Source organism: Lichenostomus cassidix, chromosome 29 (genome assembly GCF_008360975.1).
Source record: "Lichenostomus cassidix isolate B80296 chromosome 29, HeHo_3.0, whole genome shotgun sequence".
NCBI lineage: Eukaryota > Metazoa > Chordata > Aves > Passeriformes > Meliphagidae > Lichenostomus > Lichenostomus cassidix.
Genome location: NC_139509.1, coordinates 1,054,332 through 1,069,049, shown reverse-complemented (window position 1 = coordinate 1,069,049; position 14,718 = coordinate 1,054,332). Strand labels below are relative to the sequence as shown.

The following is a 14,718-nucleotide window of genomic DNA, read 5'->3' as shown; positions in this document are numbered from 1 at the left end:
TGGTGTCACCGCACACGATCCCAGTGTCACCACACACGGTCCCAGTGTCACCGCACCCGATCCCAGTGTCACTGCACACGGTCCCGGTGTCACCGCACGCAATCCCGGTGTCACCACACATGGTCCCGGTGTCACCACACACGATCCCAGTGTCACCACACACGATCCCTGTGTCACCCCACACGATCCCGGTGTCACCACACATGGTCCCGGTGTCACCACACACGATCCCAGTGTCACTGCACACGATCCCTGTGTCACCCCACGCGTGTGCACACGATCCCAGTGTCACCCCACGCGTGTGCACGCAATCCCGGTGTCACCGCACACGATCCCAGTGTCACCACACACGATCCCGGTGTCACCCCACGCGTGTGCACACGATCCCAGTGTCACCGCACGCGATCCAGTGTCACCACACACGATCCCGGTGTCACCCCACGCGTGTGCACACGATCCCAGTGTCACCGCACGCCACCCCGGTGCCACCACCCGCGCGTGCCCGCGCCCGGCGCGAGGCAGGAAAGGCCGCGGCGCCAGCTCATTGTTTCCCCCTCCCCGCCGCCACTTCCCCCCCCGGCCGCGGAAACGTCCTCATTGTCCCCATTGTCCCCACGGGCACCGCGCCACCTCCCCGCGGCGGGCACGGGGGGCACGGCGGGCACGCGCACGGGGACGCGCACGGGGACACACCACCCGCGTCCCCCACCAGGGCACGGCTGGCTCTGAGCGCTGAGTGTCCCCAGGGTTGTCCTCGCTGGTGTCCCTGCGGGGACTGAACTGTCCCCCCTGTCACCTGGGGTTCCCCCCGAGCCCCCCGGGCCGCCCACCCCGGCCCAGCCGCGCGGCCGCCGTTGCATCAGCGGCGCAGGAATGCGAGACCCCCCTGCCCTGGCCCCCCAGCACGCCCCCCACCCCCTGTGCGCGCCCCCTGTGCGCGCCCCCCGCCCCTTGCACGCGCCTCCCGTGTCCCTCCGTGTCCCCTCGTGTCCCCTCCGTGTCCCTCCGCGTTCCCCTCGTGTCCCTCTGGTGTCCCCCTCGTGTCCACCCCCACCTTTGCACGCCCCCTGTGCGCGCCCCCCGCCCCTTGCACGCGCCTCGCGTGTCCCTCCGTGTCCCCTCGTGTCCCTCCGCGTCCCCCTCGTGTCCCCCCGTGTCCCCCAGTGTCCCCTCGTGTCCACCCTTCCTTGCTCGCGCGGCGCGGATGGGGAGGACAATGTCCCCTCGACCCCCCTCGCCCTCCCGGGGGTGTCCCGCTGTGTCCCCCAAGGAGGTCACACGTCCCCGCCGTGTCCCCGCGGGGGGTCTTGGCCCTTCCCGCGTGTCCCCACGGGTGTCCCGCGTGTCCCCACGGGTGTCGCGTGTCCCCTCCCGGGGGTCCCACCCCCTCCGTGGGAACGGCTCCAGCTCCAGCCCCGTTTCCGCTCTTTCCTTCCAGGAAGCGGCGCCGGGATCCGGCCACCCCCCCGTGTCCCCCGCCGTGTCCCCTTCCTCCCGCCGTGTCCCCTTCCTCCCGCCGTGTCCCCTTCCTCCCGCCGTGTCCCCAGCCCTGCTGTGTCCCCCGGCCCGGCCAGCTCCTGTCCCCCGTGTCCTGTCCCCCCACGCCGTGTCCCCAAGTGTCCCACCGGTGTCCCCGAGGGTCCCGTGTGGCTCATGTCCCCTGTGCCTGTCCCACTCGGATGGTGTCGCGGTGTCGCCCAAATGTCCCTGTGCCCCGATGTCCTGTGTCCCCCCAGTGTCCCTGTCCCTGATGTCCTGGTGTGTCCCAAGGTGTCCCAGTGCCCCCAATGTCGCTGTACCCCAATGTCCCACGCCCCAGTGTCTCCCCAGTGTCCCTGTCCCTGATGTCCCCGTGTCCCAAAGTGTCCCAGTGTCCCCCGTGTCCCCGCTGTCCCATTGCCCTCAGGGTGTGTCTGAGGTGTCCCGGTCCCTGATGTCCCGCTGTCCCTTTGGTGTCCTTCAGGTGTCCCCATCCCTGATGTCCCTGGGCTGTCCCAGGGTGTCCCTCTGCCCTTGGAATGTCCCAGTGTCCCTCGAGTGTCCCATTCCCTGACGCCCCGGTGCTCCCGGAGTGTCGCTGTCCCCTCGGGGTGTCCCGGTGTCCTGCTGTCCCCCTGTCCCCGAGCTGCCCCATTCCCCGCGGGATGTCCCATTCCCGTCGCTCCCTGACGTCTCCGGGGTGTCCCGCTGTCCCCTCGGGGTGTCCCTGTCCCTGACCGGGGGTGTCCCCGGGGTGTCCCTGTCCTTGATGTCCCTGATGTCCCGCTGTCCCCGGGGTGCCCCGCGGTCCCCGAGATGTCCCTCTCCCCATGGGATGTCCCTGCCCCTGATGTCCGCTGTCCCCGGGGTGTCCCTGTATCTGATGTCCCGCTGTTCCCGGGGTGTCCCGCTGTCCCCGAGATGTCCCTCCCCACCCGGGGTGTCCCTGTCCCTGATGTCCCGCCGTCCCCGGGGTGTCCCACTGTCCCCGAGATGTCCCGCTCCCCTCGGGGTGCCCCGCTCTCCCCGGGATGTCCCTGCCCCTGACGTCGCGTTGTCCCCGGGGTGTCCCTGTCCCCCCGGGGTGTCCCAGCCCCTGACGTCGCGGTGTCCCTGGGGTGTCCCCGGGCTGTCCCCGGGCTGTCCCCAGGCTGTCCGGGTCGCTGCCTCCCCTCTCCCCCCGGGCTCCCCCCGGTCTCCCCGCCGCTGTGCCGGTGCCGGTGCCGGTACCCGGCGGGGCCGTGGCTCCTCCCCGGTGAGTCACGGCGGGGCGGGGCGGCCCCGGGCCCCCCCCGGGCACTTTCCGAGGGGACTCTGCAGCGGGAGCAGCGCCGAGCCCGGGCAGCCCCGACCGCCATGGCCCCGGCCCCGGCCGCCCCCCGCCGCCCCCGGCCCCGGCGGAGCTCCCGGAGCCCCACCGCCGCCCTCCCGGTGCTTCTCCCGCTGCTGCTGCCGCTGCTGCCGCCGCCGGTCGCCGCTTTCAACCTGGAGGCGTCGCGGCCCGTGGTCTTCCGCGGGGCCCCCGGCTCGTTCTTCGGCTTCGCGCTGGATTTTTACCTGCCCGAGCCCGGCAGGTACGGCGAACCGAGCCGGGAAACGGCACCGGGAGCGAGAACCGAGCCGGGAAACCGCACCGGGAGCGGGGAGCCGCACCGGGACGGGACGGGGCGGGGGCGGCGGAGGCGGCGGGGCGGGAGAGGGGGACCGGGAGCGGCCCGGGGAAGCGGGGAGGGCGGCGGGCCGGGCCGGGAGGGAGGCAGAGCGGCGCCGGGAAGCGGGAGAGGGACGGGGAGCGGACACCGGGAGCGGGAGAGGCGGCCGGGAGCGGGAGCGGCCCGGTGGGACGGGGAGCGGCGGCGGAGCGGGGCGGGGAGGGGCGGGACCGGGAGCGGCATAACGGGAATGGGGCAGAGGGAACGTGAGTGAGAGCGGGGAGCGGGAACAGGGCCGGGCGGTGGAAACGGGACCGGGAATGGGGCGGGGAGTGGGAACCGGGACACGGGAGCGGGACACGGGAACGGGACACGGGAACGGGACACGGGAACGGGACACGGGAACGGGGCGGTACCGGGAACTGGGCCGGGGCAGCGGAACCGGGAACGGAGCGCCGGGGCGGGGATGGGGAATCGGAACCGGGACAGAGCACCGGGAACGGGAAACAGGAAGCGGGAGCGGGTAACGGGAGCCGGGAGGGTCCGGCGAGGGGGTCCCGAGTGGGGCAGAGCCGCTGTGCCCTCCCGTGTCCCCCCGTGGTGTCCCCCCCGGTGTCCCCCCCCCCCGCCCTGGCCCCGCCGGGGGTCCCGGGGCCCCGCTGCCCCCCGGCCGGAGCGTTTCCTGTAACCGGAGCCGGGAGCTGCCCCGGGGGGCTCGGGGGGGCTCAGGGGGAGACCCAGGCACGGCCTTGCCCCCCCCAAGTCCCACGCGTGTCCCCAGCCGGGGGGGTCAGGAGTTTCGGGGCCAAGCGGGGGACACCCAGCGAGTGTCACCCCCTCAGGGACCCCCCGGGCCGGAAGGTCACACAGGGGCTGAGCCTGAGGGGACACCGCGGAGGGGTGGCGCGACACCCCTGCGACCCCCCCCGTGTCCCTCCCCTGGTGTCCCGCGGGTGACGAGCGCCGTGTCGCCGTGAAGTCACCACCGTGTCCCCCCAGCGTCAGCATCCTGGTCGGAGCCCCCAAGGCCAACACGAGCCAGCCCAATGTCACCCAGGGCGGGGCTGTGCTGCACTGCCCGTGGCCCCCCGGAGCCGCCTGCACCCCCATCGACTTCGATCACATCGGTACGGGGCGTGGGGACACCAGGGGACATCGCCGGGGGGCGTGGGGACAAGGGGGAGGCGTGGGGACATGGCAGGGAACAGGGATGTGGGGACACGTGGGGGTTCACGGGGACACGAGGGGGGACAGGGACACGGGGGCATGGGGACACGGGGGGGTCAGGGACACGAGAGGGGACAGGGACACGGGGGCTTGGGGACACGGGGGTGTCGGAGACACGCGTGGGATGGGGACACGTGTGGGGACAGGACCCTCCCAGGTGTGGGGAAAGAGTTGGGGACATGGAGGGGACAGGACAGCCGGGAATGGGGACAGGGACATGTCAGGGACAGGACACCCCAGGGCTGGGGACATGGAGGGCACAGGCCAGCCCGGTATGGGGACATGGAGGGGACAGAACAGCCGGGAATGGGGACAGGGACACGGGGGGGACGGGACACCCCAGGGCTGGGGACACCCCGGGTATGGGGACAGGGACATGGCGGGGACAGGACACCCCGGGTATGGGGACAGCGACACGGGGAGGGACAAATCCCCGGCAATGGGGACAGGATCAGGACAAGGGCTGGGCGGGAGGGGGACAGGAATGGGGACACAGGTGGGGACAGCCCCTCCCGGGGTGTGAGGTCACCCTCAGGGGACAGCGACACCCCCGTGTCACCCCCTGTCACCCCGTGTCACCCCCAGGGTCATCCCCTTCCCCTCCCCCCGCTGGCCTTGGCTCCGTTAATGATCAACCCGGGGGGGGTGAGGGGGGTGGCCGGGGGGTCCCCGAGGGGGTGACCTGGCCGCTGTCCCCTGTGTCCCCTCACCGCTGTCCCCTGTCGCCCCCCAGGGACAAGGACCCACGACTTTGGTGGCAACAGCAGCGACGCCGCCGAGCCCGTGGAGTTCAAGTCGCTGCAGTGGTTCGGAGCGACAGTGAGAGCGCACAACGGCTCCATCCTGGTGCGGCGACACGGCGACACCGCCGCCACAGCGGGGACAGCGCGGCTGGGGGGCTGGGGGGGCTGGGGGAACTGGGAGGGATGGGGGAACTGGGAGGAATGGGGGCTGGAGGGGCTGGGGAACTGGGAGGACTGGGGGCATTGGGGACACTGGAGAGAACTGGGAGGACTGGGAGGAATGGGGGCATGGGGGCATGGGGGACACAGGGGACATGGGGACAGCAGGGGGACAGCGGGGCTGGGGGGCACTGGAGGTGCTGGGAGGCACTGGGAGGAACTGGGACACTGGAGGGGCTGGGGAACTGGGAGGAATGGGGGCACTGGGAGGAATGGGGGACAATGGGGACACTGGGAGTTTGGGGACACAGGGGACATTGGGGACACCGGGGGGACAGCGGGGCTGGGAGGGCTGGCGACATTGGGGACACCGCGGAGACAGCGGGGACAGCAGGGCTGGAAGGACTGGGGGGAACTGGGAGGAATGGGGGGCAATGGGGGACACTGGGGCTTGGGGACACAGGGGACATGGGGACACTGGGGGGACAGCGGGGCTGGGAGGGCTGGGGACATTGGGGACACCGCGGGGACAGCGGGGCTGGGGGGCACTGGGGACATTGGGGACAGCGGGGCTGGGGGCGCTGGGAGGAACTGGGAGGAACTGGGAAAAACTGGGTGGACTGGAAGGGATGGGAGGAATGCACTGGCGGTTTGGGGACACAGGTGACACTGGGGACACCGGGGGGACAGCAGGGCTGGGGGGCACTGGGGACTTTGGGGACACCGGGGGGACAGCGGGGCTGAGGGGCGCTGGGAGGCTCTGGGAGGCACTGGGAAGAACTGGGAAGAACTGGGAAGAACTGGGAGGGGTGAGAGGAATGCACCGGAGGTTTGGGGACACAGGTGACACTGGGGACACCGGGGGGCCAGCAGAGCCCCCCAGCCGTGCCCGTGCCCATCCACCGTGTCCCCCCCCCCAGGCCTGCGCCCCCCTGTACAGCTGGAGCCCCCCGAAGGAGGAGGGGGGCGCTCGCGAGCCGGTGGGCTCCTGCTTCCTCTCCATCGGCAACTTCTCCAAGTTCGTCGAGTACGCGCCGTGCCGATCGGGTGAGACCCCCGGGACCCCCGGGGACCCCCCGAGACCCGCGAGACCACCCGGGGACACCCAAGGGACACCCAGGGACACTCCGAGACCCCCAGGGACACTCCCAGAGACCCCCGGCATCCCCCAGGGACCTCCAGGGACCCCCGAGACCACCCGGGACCCCCTCAGGACCCCCCGGGACCCCAGGGACACCTCAGAACCTCCCCGGGACCCCCTCAGGACCCCTCCAGAACCCCCCCAGGACCCCCCCGGGACCCCCAGACACCCCCCCAGAACCCCCAGTCACCCCCATGGGTGTCACCCCTGGTCACTTCCAGACCCCCAGAGTGATCCTCCTGATGCCCAGGGACCCCCCGGGACCCCCAAAACCCCCGAGACCCCCAAGAACCCCCCAGGACCCCCCAAAACCCCCAAGAACACCCCAGGACCCCAAAACCCCCCGGGATCCCAGAGAACCCCCTCAGGACCCCCAAAGACCCCCAGGACCCCCCAAAAACCCCCTAGGACCCCCAAAAACTCCCCGGGACCCTCAAAAACCCCCCCAGACACCCCTAAAACCCCCCAGGGACCCCTAAAACCCCCCAGAGACCCCCCAAAACGACCCCCGAAAAACCCCAGAACCCCCCCGGGACCCCCAAAAACCCCGCAAGACCCCCAAAAACCCCCCCATGTCCCCCCAGACCTGAACTCGGCGGCAGGACAGGGATATTGCCAGGGGGGCTTCAGCGCCGAGTTCACCCAGGTGGGAGTTTTGGGGGTCTTGGGGGGCTTTGGGGGAGCTTTGGGGGGCTTTGGGGGAGCTTTGGGGGGCTTTGGAAGGTTTGGGGGGGTTTGGAGGAGTTTGGGGGGGCTTTGGGAGGTTTGGGGGGTTTGGGGGGCTCTGGGGGTTTGGGGGTGCTCGAGGACCTTGGGGGGGCTTTGGGGGGCTCGGGGGGCTCCGGGGGTTTTGGGGGGTTCCGGGGGGTTTTGGGGGGCTTCGGGGGCCTTGAGGGCTTTGGGGGGCTAGGGGGCTTTGAGGGGTTTTGGGGCGCTTTGGGGGCCTTGGGGGATCAGAGGGCTTTGGGGGGCTCGGGAGCTTTGGGGGGCTTTGGGGGGCTTTGGGGGGGCTTGAGGGTTACGAGGGTGGGGGTAAGGGGTGGGGTTTGGGGGTTCCTGGGGGATTCTGGGGTCTCGGGGTTCCCGTGGGGTTTCTGGGGTGCTCTGGGGGGTCCTGAGAGGGGTTTGGGGAGTTTTGGGGAGTCCTGTGGGGTCACGGGGTGAGGAGAAGCTGGGGGTCCTGGGGGCTCTGGGGGTCTCGGGGGTCCCGGGTTTTCTGGGGGCTCTGGGGTTGTCCTGGGGTCTGGGGTCTCTGGGGCCCGGAGGTCTCTGGGTGTCCCGGAGGTTTCTGGGTCTGGGGGGCTCTGGGTGGTTTCTGGGGGTCTCGGGGTTTTGGGGTTTTCTGGGGCTCTCTGGGGGCTCTGGGGGTCTCGGGAGGTTTCTGGGGGTTCAGAGGGTTTCGGGGGTCTCTGGGGGTCTCTGGGGGTCCCAGACGTTTCTGGGGTCTCGGGGTTTTCTGGGGGTCTCGGGGGTCTCTGGGGGCCCAGAGGTCTCGGGTGTCCCGGAGGGTTTCTGGGGGTCTCTGGGGGGGCTCTTGGGGGTTTCTGGGGGTCTCGAGGGTTTCTGGGGTTTTCTGGGGCTCTCTGGGGGGCTCTGGGGGTCTCGGGGAGGTTTCTGGGGGTCTCGGGGGTTTTTGGGGTTTTCTGGGGGTCCCGGGGGGTCTCTGAGGGGTCTCGGGGGGTCTCGGGGTGTCCCGTACTGAGGTCCCTCGGTGTCCCCGCAGACAGGCCGGGTGCTCCTGGGGGGACCTGGCAGCTACTTCTGGCAAGGTGAGACCCCAACCCGCCTGTCCCCAGCTGTCCCCAACTGTCCCCAACTGTCCCCAACTGTCCCCAACTGTCCCCAGCTGTCCCCAACTGTCCCCTGCCTGTCCACAACTGTCCCAAATTGTCCCCAACTGTCCTCTTGTCTGTGCTGTCCCCGAGGTGCTGGGGGTGGTCGTGTCCTCCTTGTCTGTCCCCTGTCCCTGTCCCTGTGGTGCGGGGGTGGCCTTGTCCCCTGTCCCCTGTCCGTGTCCCCATGTCCCCCTGGGCTGTGCCCGTCCCTGTCCCCATCCCTGTCCCCTGTCCCTGTTCCTGTCCCCCCGGGCTGTCCCTGTCCCTGTCCCTTTCCCCTGTCCCTGTCCCCTGTCCCTGTCCCTGTCCCCCTATCCCTGTCCCCTGTCCGTGTCCCCATGTCCCCCCGGGCTGTCCCTGTCCCTCTCCCTCTCCCTGTCCCCTATCCCTGTCCCCTACCCCCATCCCTGTCCCCGCCCTCCCGGGATGTCCCTGTCCCTGTCCCCATGTCCCCCCGGGCTGTCCCCTGTCCCTGTCCCTGTCTCCTGTCCCTGTCCTTCTCCCCGTCCCTGTCCCTGTCCCCCTGTCCCTGTCCCCTGTTCCTGTCCCCATCCCTGTCCCTGTCCCCTATCCCCTATCCCCTATCCACTATCCCCACCCCTGTCCCTGTCCCCATGTCCCCCCGGGCTGTCCCCTGGCTGTCCCCGCGGCTGCTGAGGTGTCCCCCAGGGCAGGTGATGTCAGCCACCCAGGAGCAGATCGCCGCAGGGAACTTCCCCGAGTACCTGATCCAGGCCGTGCCGGGCCAGCTGCAGACGCGACAGGCCGCGCCCAGCCACGACGACAGCTACATGGGTGACAGGGGACACTGCGGGGACATTGCGGGGACATTGTGGGGACAGCTACATGGGTGACAGGGGACACTGTGGGAACATTGTGGGGACAGCTACGTGGGTGACAGGGGACAGGGATGGGGACATTGTGGGGACATTATGGGGGCAGCTACATGGGTGACAGGGACATTGCGGGGACATTGCAGGGACAGGGACAGGGACATTGTGGGGACATTGCGGGGACAGCTACATGGGTGACAGGGGACAGGGACAGGGACATTGTGGGGACAGGGACAGGGACACGACAGCTACATGGATGACAGGGGACATTGCGGGGACATTGTGGGGACAGGGACATTGTGGGGACATTGTGGGGACAGCTACATGGGTGACAGGGGGACAGGGACAGGGACACGGGGACAGCTACGTGTGTGACATGGGGACATTATGGGGACATGGGGACAATGACATGGGTGCGACAGCAACAGTGACAGGGACATGGAGAAATGGGACACGGGGACAGCTACATGGGTGTGACATGGGGACATGGGGATATGGGGACATGGGGACATTGTGGGGACATTATGGGGACAGGGACATGGGTGTGACATGGGGACAGTGACAGGGGACATGGGATACGGGGACACGGGGACAGCTACATGGGTGCAACAGGGACAGGGACAGGGACATGGGGACTTGGGTGGGACATGGGGACACAGGGACAGCTGTGACATGGGGACAGGGACATGGGAGAACATGGTGACAGGGACAGGGACATGGGACATGGGGACAGGGACAGTGACATGGGGACAGGGACATGGGTGGCACACGGGGACACAGCCGGGTGGCACCGATGGCACAGGTAGGTGACAACACACGTGACACCTCTCCTGTCCCCCCCCAGGCTACTCGGTGACAGTCGGGGAGTTCAGCGGTGACACGACGCAAGGTGGGTGACACCGAGTGACAGGGGAGGGGACACGGTGGGGTGGCACCTCCTGGCCACCCCTGAGAGTGTCCCTTTGTCCCTTTTTGTCCCTTATTGTCCCCACAGACTTCGTGGCTGGTGTCCCCAAGGGCAACCTCACCTATGGCTATGTAAGGAGGGGACATTGGGGTGGCACTGGGTGACACGGGGGTGGCACTGGGGTGGCACTGGGGTGGCACTGGGGGTCCCGGTGCTCGTGTCACCTCCCCTGCTGCCTCAGTGTCACCCCCGTGTCACTCTGTCCCCAGGTCACCATCCTGAATGGCACCAACATGCAGTCACTGTACAACTTCTCAGGGGAGCAGGTGGGGACAGTGGGGACAGGAGGGGACAGTGGGAACAGGGGGGACAGGTGGGGACAGGGGGGACAGGAGGGGACAGGGGACAGGAGGGGACAGTGGGGACAGGAGGGGACAGTGGGGACAAGGGGGACAGGGGGGATAAGAGGGGACAGGAGGGGACAGAAGGGGACAGGAGGGACCTCTGGGACACCGTGGGACACCCTGGGACACCTTGGGGACACACTGGGACAGGAGGGGACAGCAGGGACAGGAGGGGACAAGGGGGGGACAGTGGGGACAGGATGGGACAGTGGGGACAGGTGAGACAGGAGGGGACAGGAGGGGACAGGGGAGTCCTTGGGGGTCCTTGGGGACAGAGGGGTGACCCAGAAGTGACCCGAGGTGACAGGGAGGTGACATCCAGGGAGGGGAGGGGGACAGGGGGGGACAGGGGGGGTCCTTGGGGACCATGGGGTGACCCAGAACTGACCTCAGATGACAGAGGTGACATCCAAGGACAGGAGGGGACAGGGGGACATCCCCAATTGGGTCTGGGGGTCTCGGGGGGTCCTGGGGGGCGCAGAGGGGATTGGGGGAGGGGTGACACCCCCATCGCCCCTCCCCCCGCAGATGGCAGCGTATTTCGGCTATGCTGTGGCTGCCACCGATGTCAACAACGACGGGTGAGGGACAGCGGGGACATCGAGGGGACACTCGGGGACATGCCGGGACACCCCTCGGGACACACTGGGGACACTCGGGGACACTCGGGGACACACTGGGACACACTGGGACATACAGGGGACACACCAGGATACCTCGGGGACACTGCGGGGACACCCTGGGACACCCTGGGACACCTCTGGGAGACACTGGGACACAGTGGGGACACTTCTGGGACATTCTGGGGACACCCTGGGACACACTGGGGACATCCGGGGGACGCACTGGGACACACTGGGACATACTGGGGCACCTCTGGACACAGCGGGGACACTCGGGGACATCCGGGGGACACACTGGGGACACTCGCGGGACACACCGGGACACACTGGGGACACCTCGGGACACCCCTGGGACACTCCTGGGACACTCAGGGACACATGGGGACACCCGGGGGACACTCTGGCACACACCAGGGACACACTGGGGACACCCTGGGACACTCCTGGGACACCTCGGGACACACTGGGGACACCCGGGGACACCGCGGGGACCCCCAAAGGGGCTCCTTGCCCTCCCCAGACCCCGTGACCCCCCAGACCCCCCAGAGATGTCCCCTGACCCCCCAGAGGTGTCCCCTGACCCTCCCAGACCCCCTCAGAAGTGTCCCCAGGCCCCCCAGAGATGTCCTCTGACCCCTCCAGCCCCCCCCAGAGGTGTCCCAGCCCCAGAGATGTCCTGACCCCAGCCCCCAGACTCCCCCAGAAGCATCCCCAGAGATGTCCCCAGCCCGCCCCAGTGGTGTCCCCTGCCAGCCCCAGCGGTGTCCCCACCCGCTGACCCTGTCGCCCCCCAGGCTGACGGACCTGCTGGTGGGCGCGCCCCTGTTCATGGCGCGGAGCGGCGCGGGGGGGGCGCGGGAGCTGGGCCGGCTGTACGTGTACCTGCAGCGGGGGGGCGCGGGGGGGGTCCCGGCAGAGCCCCCCGCCCACCTCACCGGGACCCACGAGTTCGGGAGGTTCGGCAGCGCCATCGCCCCGCTGGGCGACATGGACAGGGATGGCTTTAACGGTGAGCGGGGACACGGGGACAATGGGGTGACAATGGGGTGACATGGACAGGGACGGGTTTAACGGTGAGCGGGGACACGGTGACAATGGGGGGGACACTGGGAGACATGGACAGGGACGGCTTTAACGGTGAGCGGTGACAGAGTGACAATGGGGTGACATGGACAGGGACGGCTTTAACGGTGAGCGGGGACACGGGGACAGGGGGGTGACAGTGGGGTGACATGGACAGGGACGGGTTTAACGGTGAGCGGGGACACGGGGACAATGGGGTGACAGTGGGGTGTGACAGTGGGGGACATGGACAGGGACGGCTTTAACGGTGAGCGGGGACACGGGGACAGGGGGGTGACAGTGGGGGTTAAGAGGTGACAATGGGGGTTATAGTGGGGGGGCGACGGGGACAGGGTGACAATGGGGCGACAGTGGGGGTGTGACAGTGGGGAGGTGACAGTGGGGGGACATGGACAGGGACGGGTTTAACGGTGAGCGGGGACACGGTGACAATGGGGGTTGGAGGGTGACAATGGACAGGGGTGGCTTCAATGGTGAGCGGGGACACGGTGACAATGGGGTGATATGGACAGGGATGGCTTCAACGGTGAGGGGGGACAGGGTGACAATGGGGGCCACTGGGGTGACAGTGAGGGGTGACAATGGGGGGGCAACATGGACAGGGATGGCTTCAGTGGTGAGGGGGGTGACAATGGAGGGGACACTGGGGTGACAGTGAGCGTTGGGGGGCAACAGTGGACAGGGATGGCTTCAATGGTGAGGGGGGACATGGTGACAGTGGGGTGACAGTGGGGGTGTGACAGTGGGGAGGTGACAGCGGGGTGACATGGACAGGGATGGCTTCAATGGTGAGGGGGTGACAGGGTGACAGTGGGGTGACAATGGGGGCGCGACAATGGGGGTTGGACAGGGATGGCTTCAATGGTGAGCGGGGACAGGGTGACAGTGGGGGACATGGACAGGGATGGCTTCAATGGTGAGCGGGGTGACAGGGTGACAATGGGGGTGACAATGGGGGTTGGAGTGTGACATGGACAGGGATGGCTTCAGTGGTGAGGGTGACAATGGGGTGACAGTGGGGGGACACTGGGGGACATGGACAAGGATGGCTTCAGTGGTGAGGGGGACAGCGGAGTGACAGGGGGAAAATGGGGGCGACAGTGGTGGGATAACAGTGATGGGGTGACAACTGGGGGCGACAGTGGTGGGGAGAAAATGGGTATTGGGGGTGACAATGGGGGCGACAGTGGGGGCGACATGGACCACGATGGTTTCAACGGTGAGGGGTGACAGTGGGGGTGACAGTGGGGTGACAGAGGGGGCGACAGTGGGGGTGATAATGGGGGGGTGACAGTGGGGGTGACAGTGGGGACTGGGGGGCGACAGTGGGGGTGACAGTGGGGGGGGGCGACAGTGGATAGGGATGGCTTCAACGGTGAGGGGGCCGACACTGGGGGGTGACAGTGGGGGTTGGGGGGTGACAATGGGGGTCGGGGGCGACAGTGGGGGGGCAACGTGGACCACGATGGTTTCAACGGTGAGGGGGGTGACAATGGGGAGGTGACAATGGGGTTTGGGGGGCCAGGGGCCTGTGGGGTTCCGGAGGTTTCTCCAAGGTTTCGGGCTATCCTATCAGGTCTCGGGGGGTTTTATGGGTTTCTGGGCTATCCTATAGGGTCCCGGGGGCTTTATGGGGTTCTGGAGTATCCTATGGGGTTCTGGGCTATCCTATGGGGTCCCGGGGGGTTTATGGATTTCCAGGATATCCTATAGGATCCCAGGGGTTTCTCCGAGGTTCCAGGCTATCCTATGGGGTCCCAGGAGGTTTTATGGGTTTCCGGGATATCCTATGGGGTTCCAGGGTTTTCTCTGGGTTTCCAGAATATCCTATGGGGTCCCGAGGGGGTTTATGGGGTTCCAGAGTATCCTATGGGTTTTCGGGCTATCCTATGGGGTCCCGGGGGGTTTATGGGGTTCCGGAGTATCCTATGGGATTCCGGGATATCCTTTGGGGTCCCAGGGGTTTCTCTGGGTTTCTGGGCTATCCTATGGGGTCCCGGGGAGTTTTATGGGGTCCCGGGGGTTCTATGGGTTCCCGGGGGGTTTTATGGGGTCCCGGGGGGGTTTATGGGTTCCCGGGGTGTTTTATGGGTTCCCGGGGGTTTTATGGGGTTCTGGGGGGTTTTATAGGGTCTCGGGGGGTTTTATGGGGTCTCGGGGAGTTTTATGGGGTCCCGGGGGGTTTTATGGGGTCCCGGGGGGTTTTATGGGTTTCCCAGCTATCCTATGGGGTCCCGGGGTGTTTTATGGGGTCCCCGGGTGTTTTATGGGGTCCCGGCCTATCCCATGGGCTCCCGGCTGTCTCTCCCGCCCCGCGGCGGTTTCGGGGTCTCCAATCCCCCCTTTCCGGCCCCCAGACGTGGCGGTGGGCGCTCCGCTGGGCGCCGATGGCCGGCGGGGTTTGGTGTTCGTGTTCCGCGGCGGCAGCGCGGGGCTGCGGGCTCGGCCGGCGCAGGTGCTGCGGGGCTTGGGGACACCGCGGGGACAGCCCGACTTCTTCGGGGCGGCGCTGCGCGGGGCCACCGACCTGGACGGCAACGGTTATCCGGGTGAGGGACAGCGCTGTCACCTCCCTGTGTCACCCCCTGTCATCCCCCAGTGTCACCCCCAGTGTCAACCCCCATGGCTACCC

General features: G+C 68.2%; 2 protein-coding genes across 4 annotated transcripts in view; one reads left to right on the top strand and one right to left on the bottom strand.

The window, feature by feature from the left end:
• Window positions 1–2,837, bottom strand: part of LOC146425789 (integrin alpha-5-like) — a 16,261-nt gene extending 13,424 nt beyond the window's left edge. The window contains exon 1 of the mRNA XM_085041082.1: window positions 2,647–2,837. Coding sequence (XP_084897208.1) covers window positions 2,647–2,837 — 191 coding nt within the window. The remainder of the gene's footprint in view (window positions 1–2,646) is intronic.
• ITGA5 (integrin subunit alpha 5) overlaps window positions 2,762–14,718 on the top strand; it is a 30,130-nt gene continuing 18,173 nt past the window's right edge. For 2 of the 3 annotated variants that reach the window (XM_085041165.1, XM_085041166.1), the window contains exons 1-13: window positions 2,762–3,053; window positions 4,131–4,258; window positions 5,092–5,204; window positions 6,181–6,307; window positions 6,986–7,047; window positions 8,125–8,170; window positions 8,906–9,031; window positions 9,914–9,958; window positions 10,064–10,107; window positions 10,246–10,302; window positions 10,909–10,961; window positions 11,798–12,012; window positions 14,444–14,635. In XM_085041165.1, coding sequence (XP_084897291.1) covers window positions 2,836–3,053; window positions 4,131–4,258; window positions 5,092–5,204; window positions 6,181–6,307; window positions 6,986–7,047; window positions 8,125–8,170; window positions 8,906–9,031; window positions 9,914–9,958; window positions 10,064–10,107; window positions 10,246–10,302; window positions 10,909–10,961; window positions 11,798–12,012; window positions 14,444–14,635 — 1,426 coding nt within the window. In that variant the 5' untranslated portion in view covers window positions 2,762–2,835. The remainder of the gene's footprint in view (window positions 3,054–4,130; window positions 4,259–5,091; window positions 5,205–6,180; window positions 6,308–6,985; window positions 7,048–8,124; window positions 8,171–8,905; window positions 9,032–9,913; window positions 9,959–10,063; window positions 10,108–10,245; window positions 10,303–10,908; window positions 10,962–11,797; window positions 12,013–14,443; window positions 14,636–14,718) is intronic. The other variant, XM_085041164.1, reaches the window with a different exon arrangement.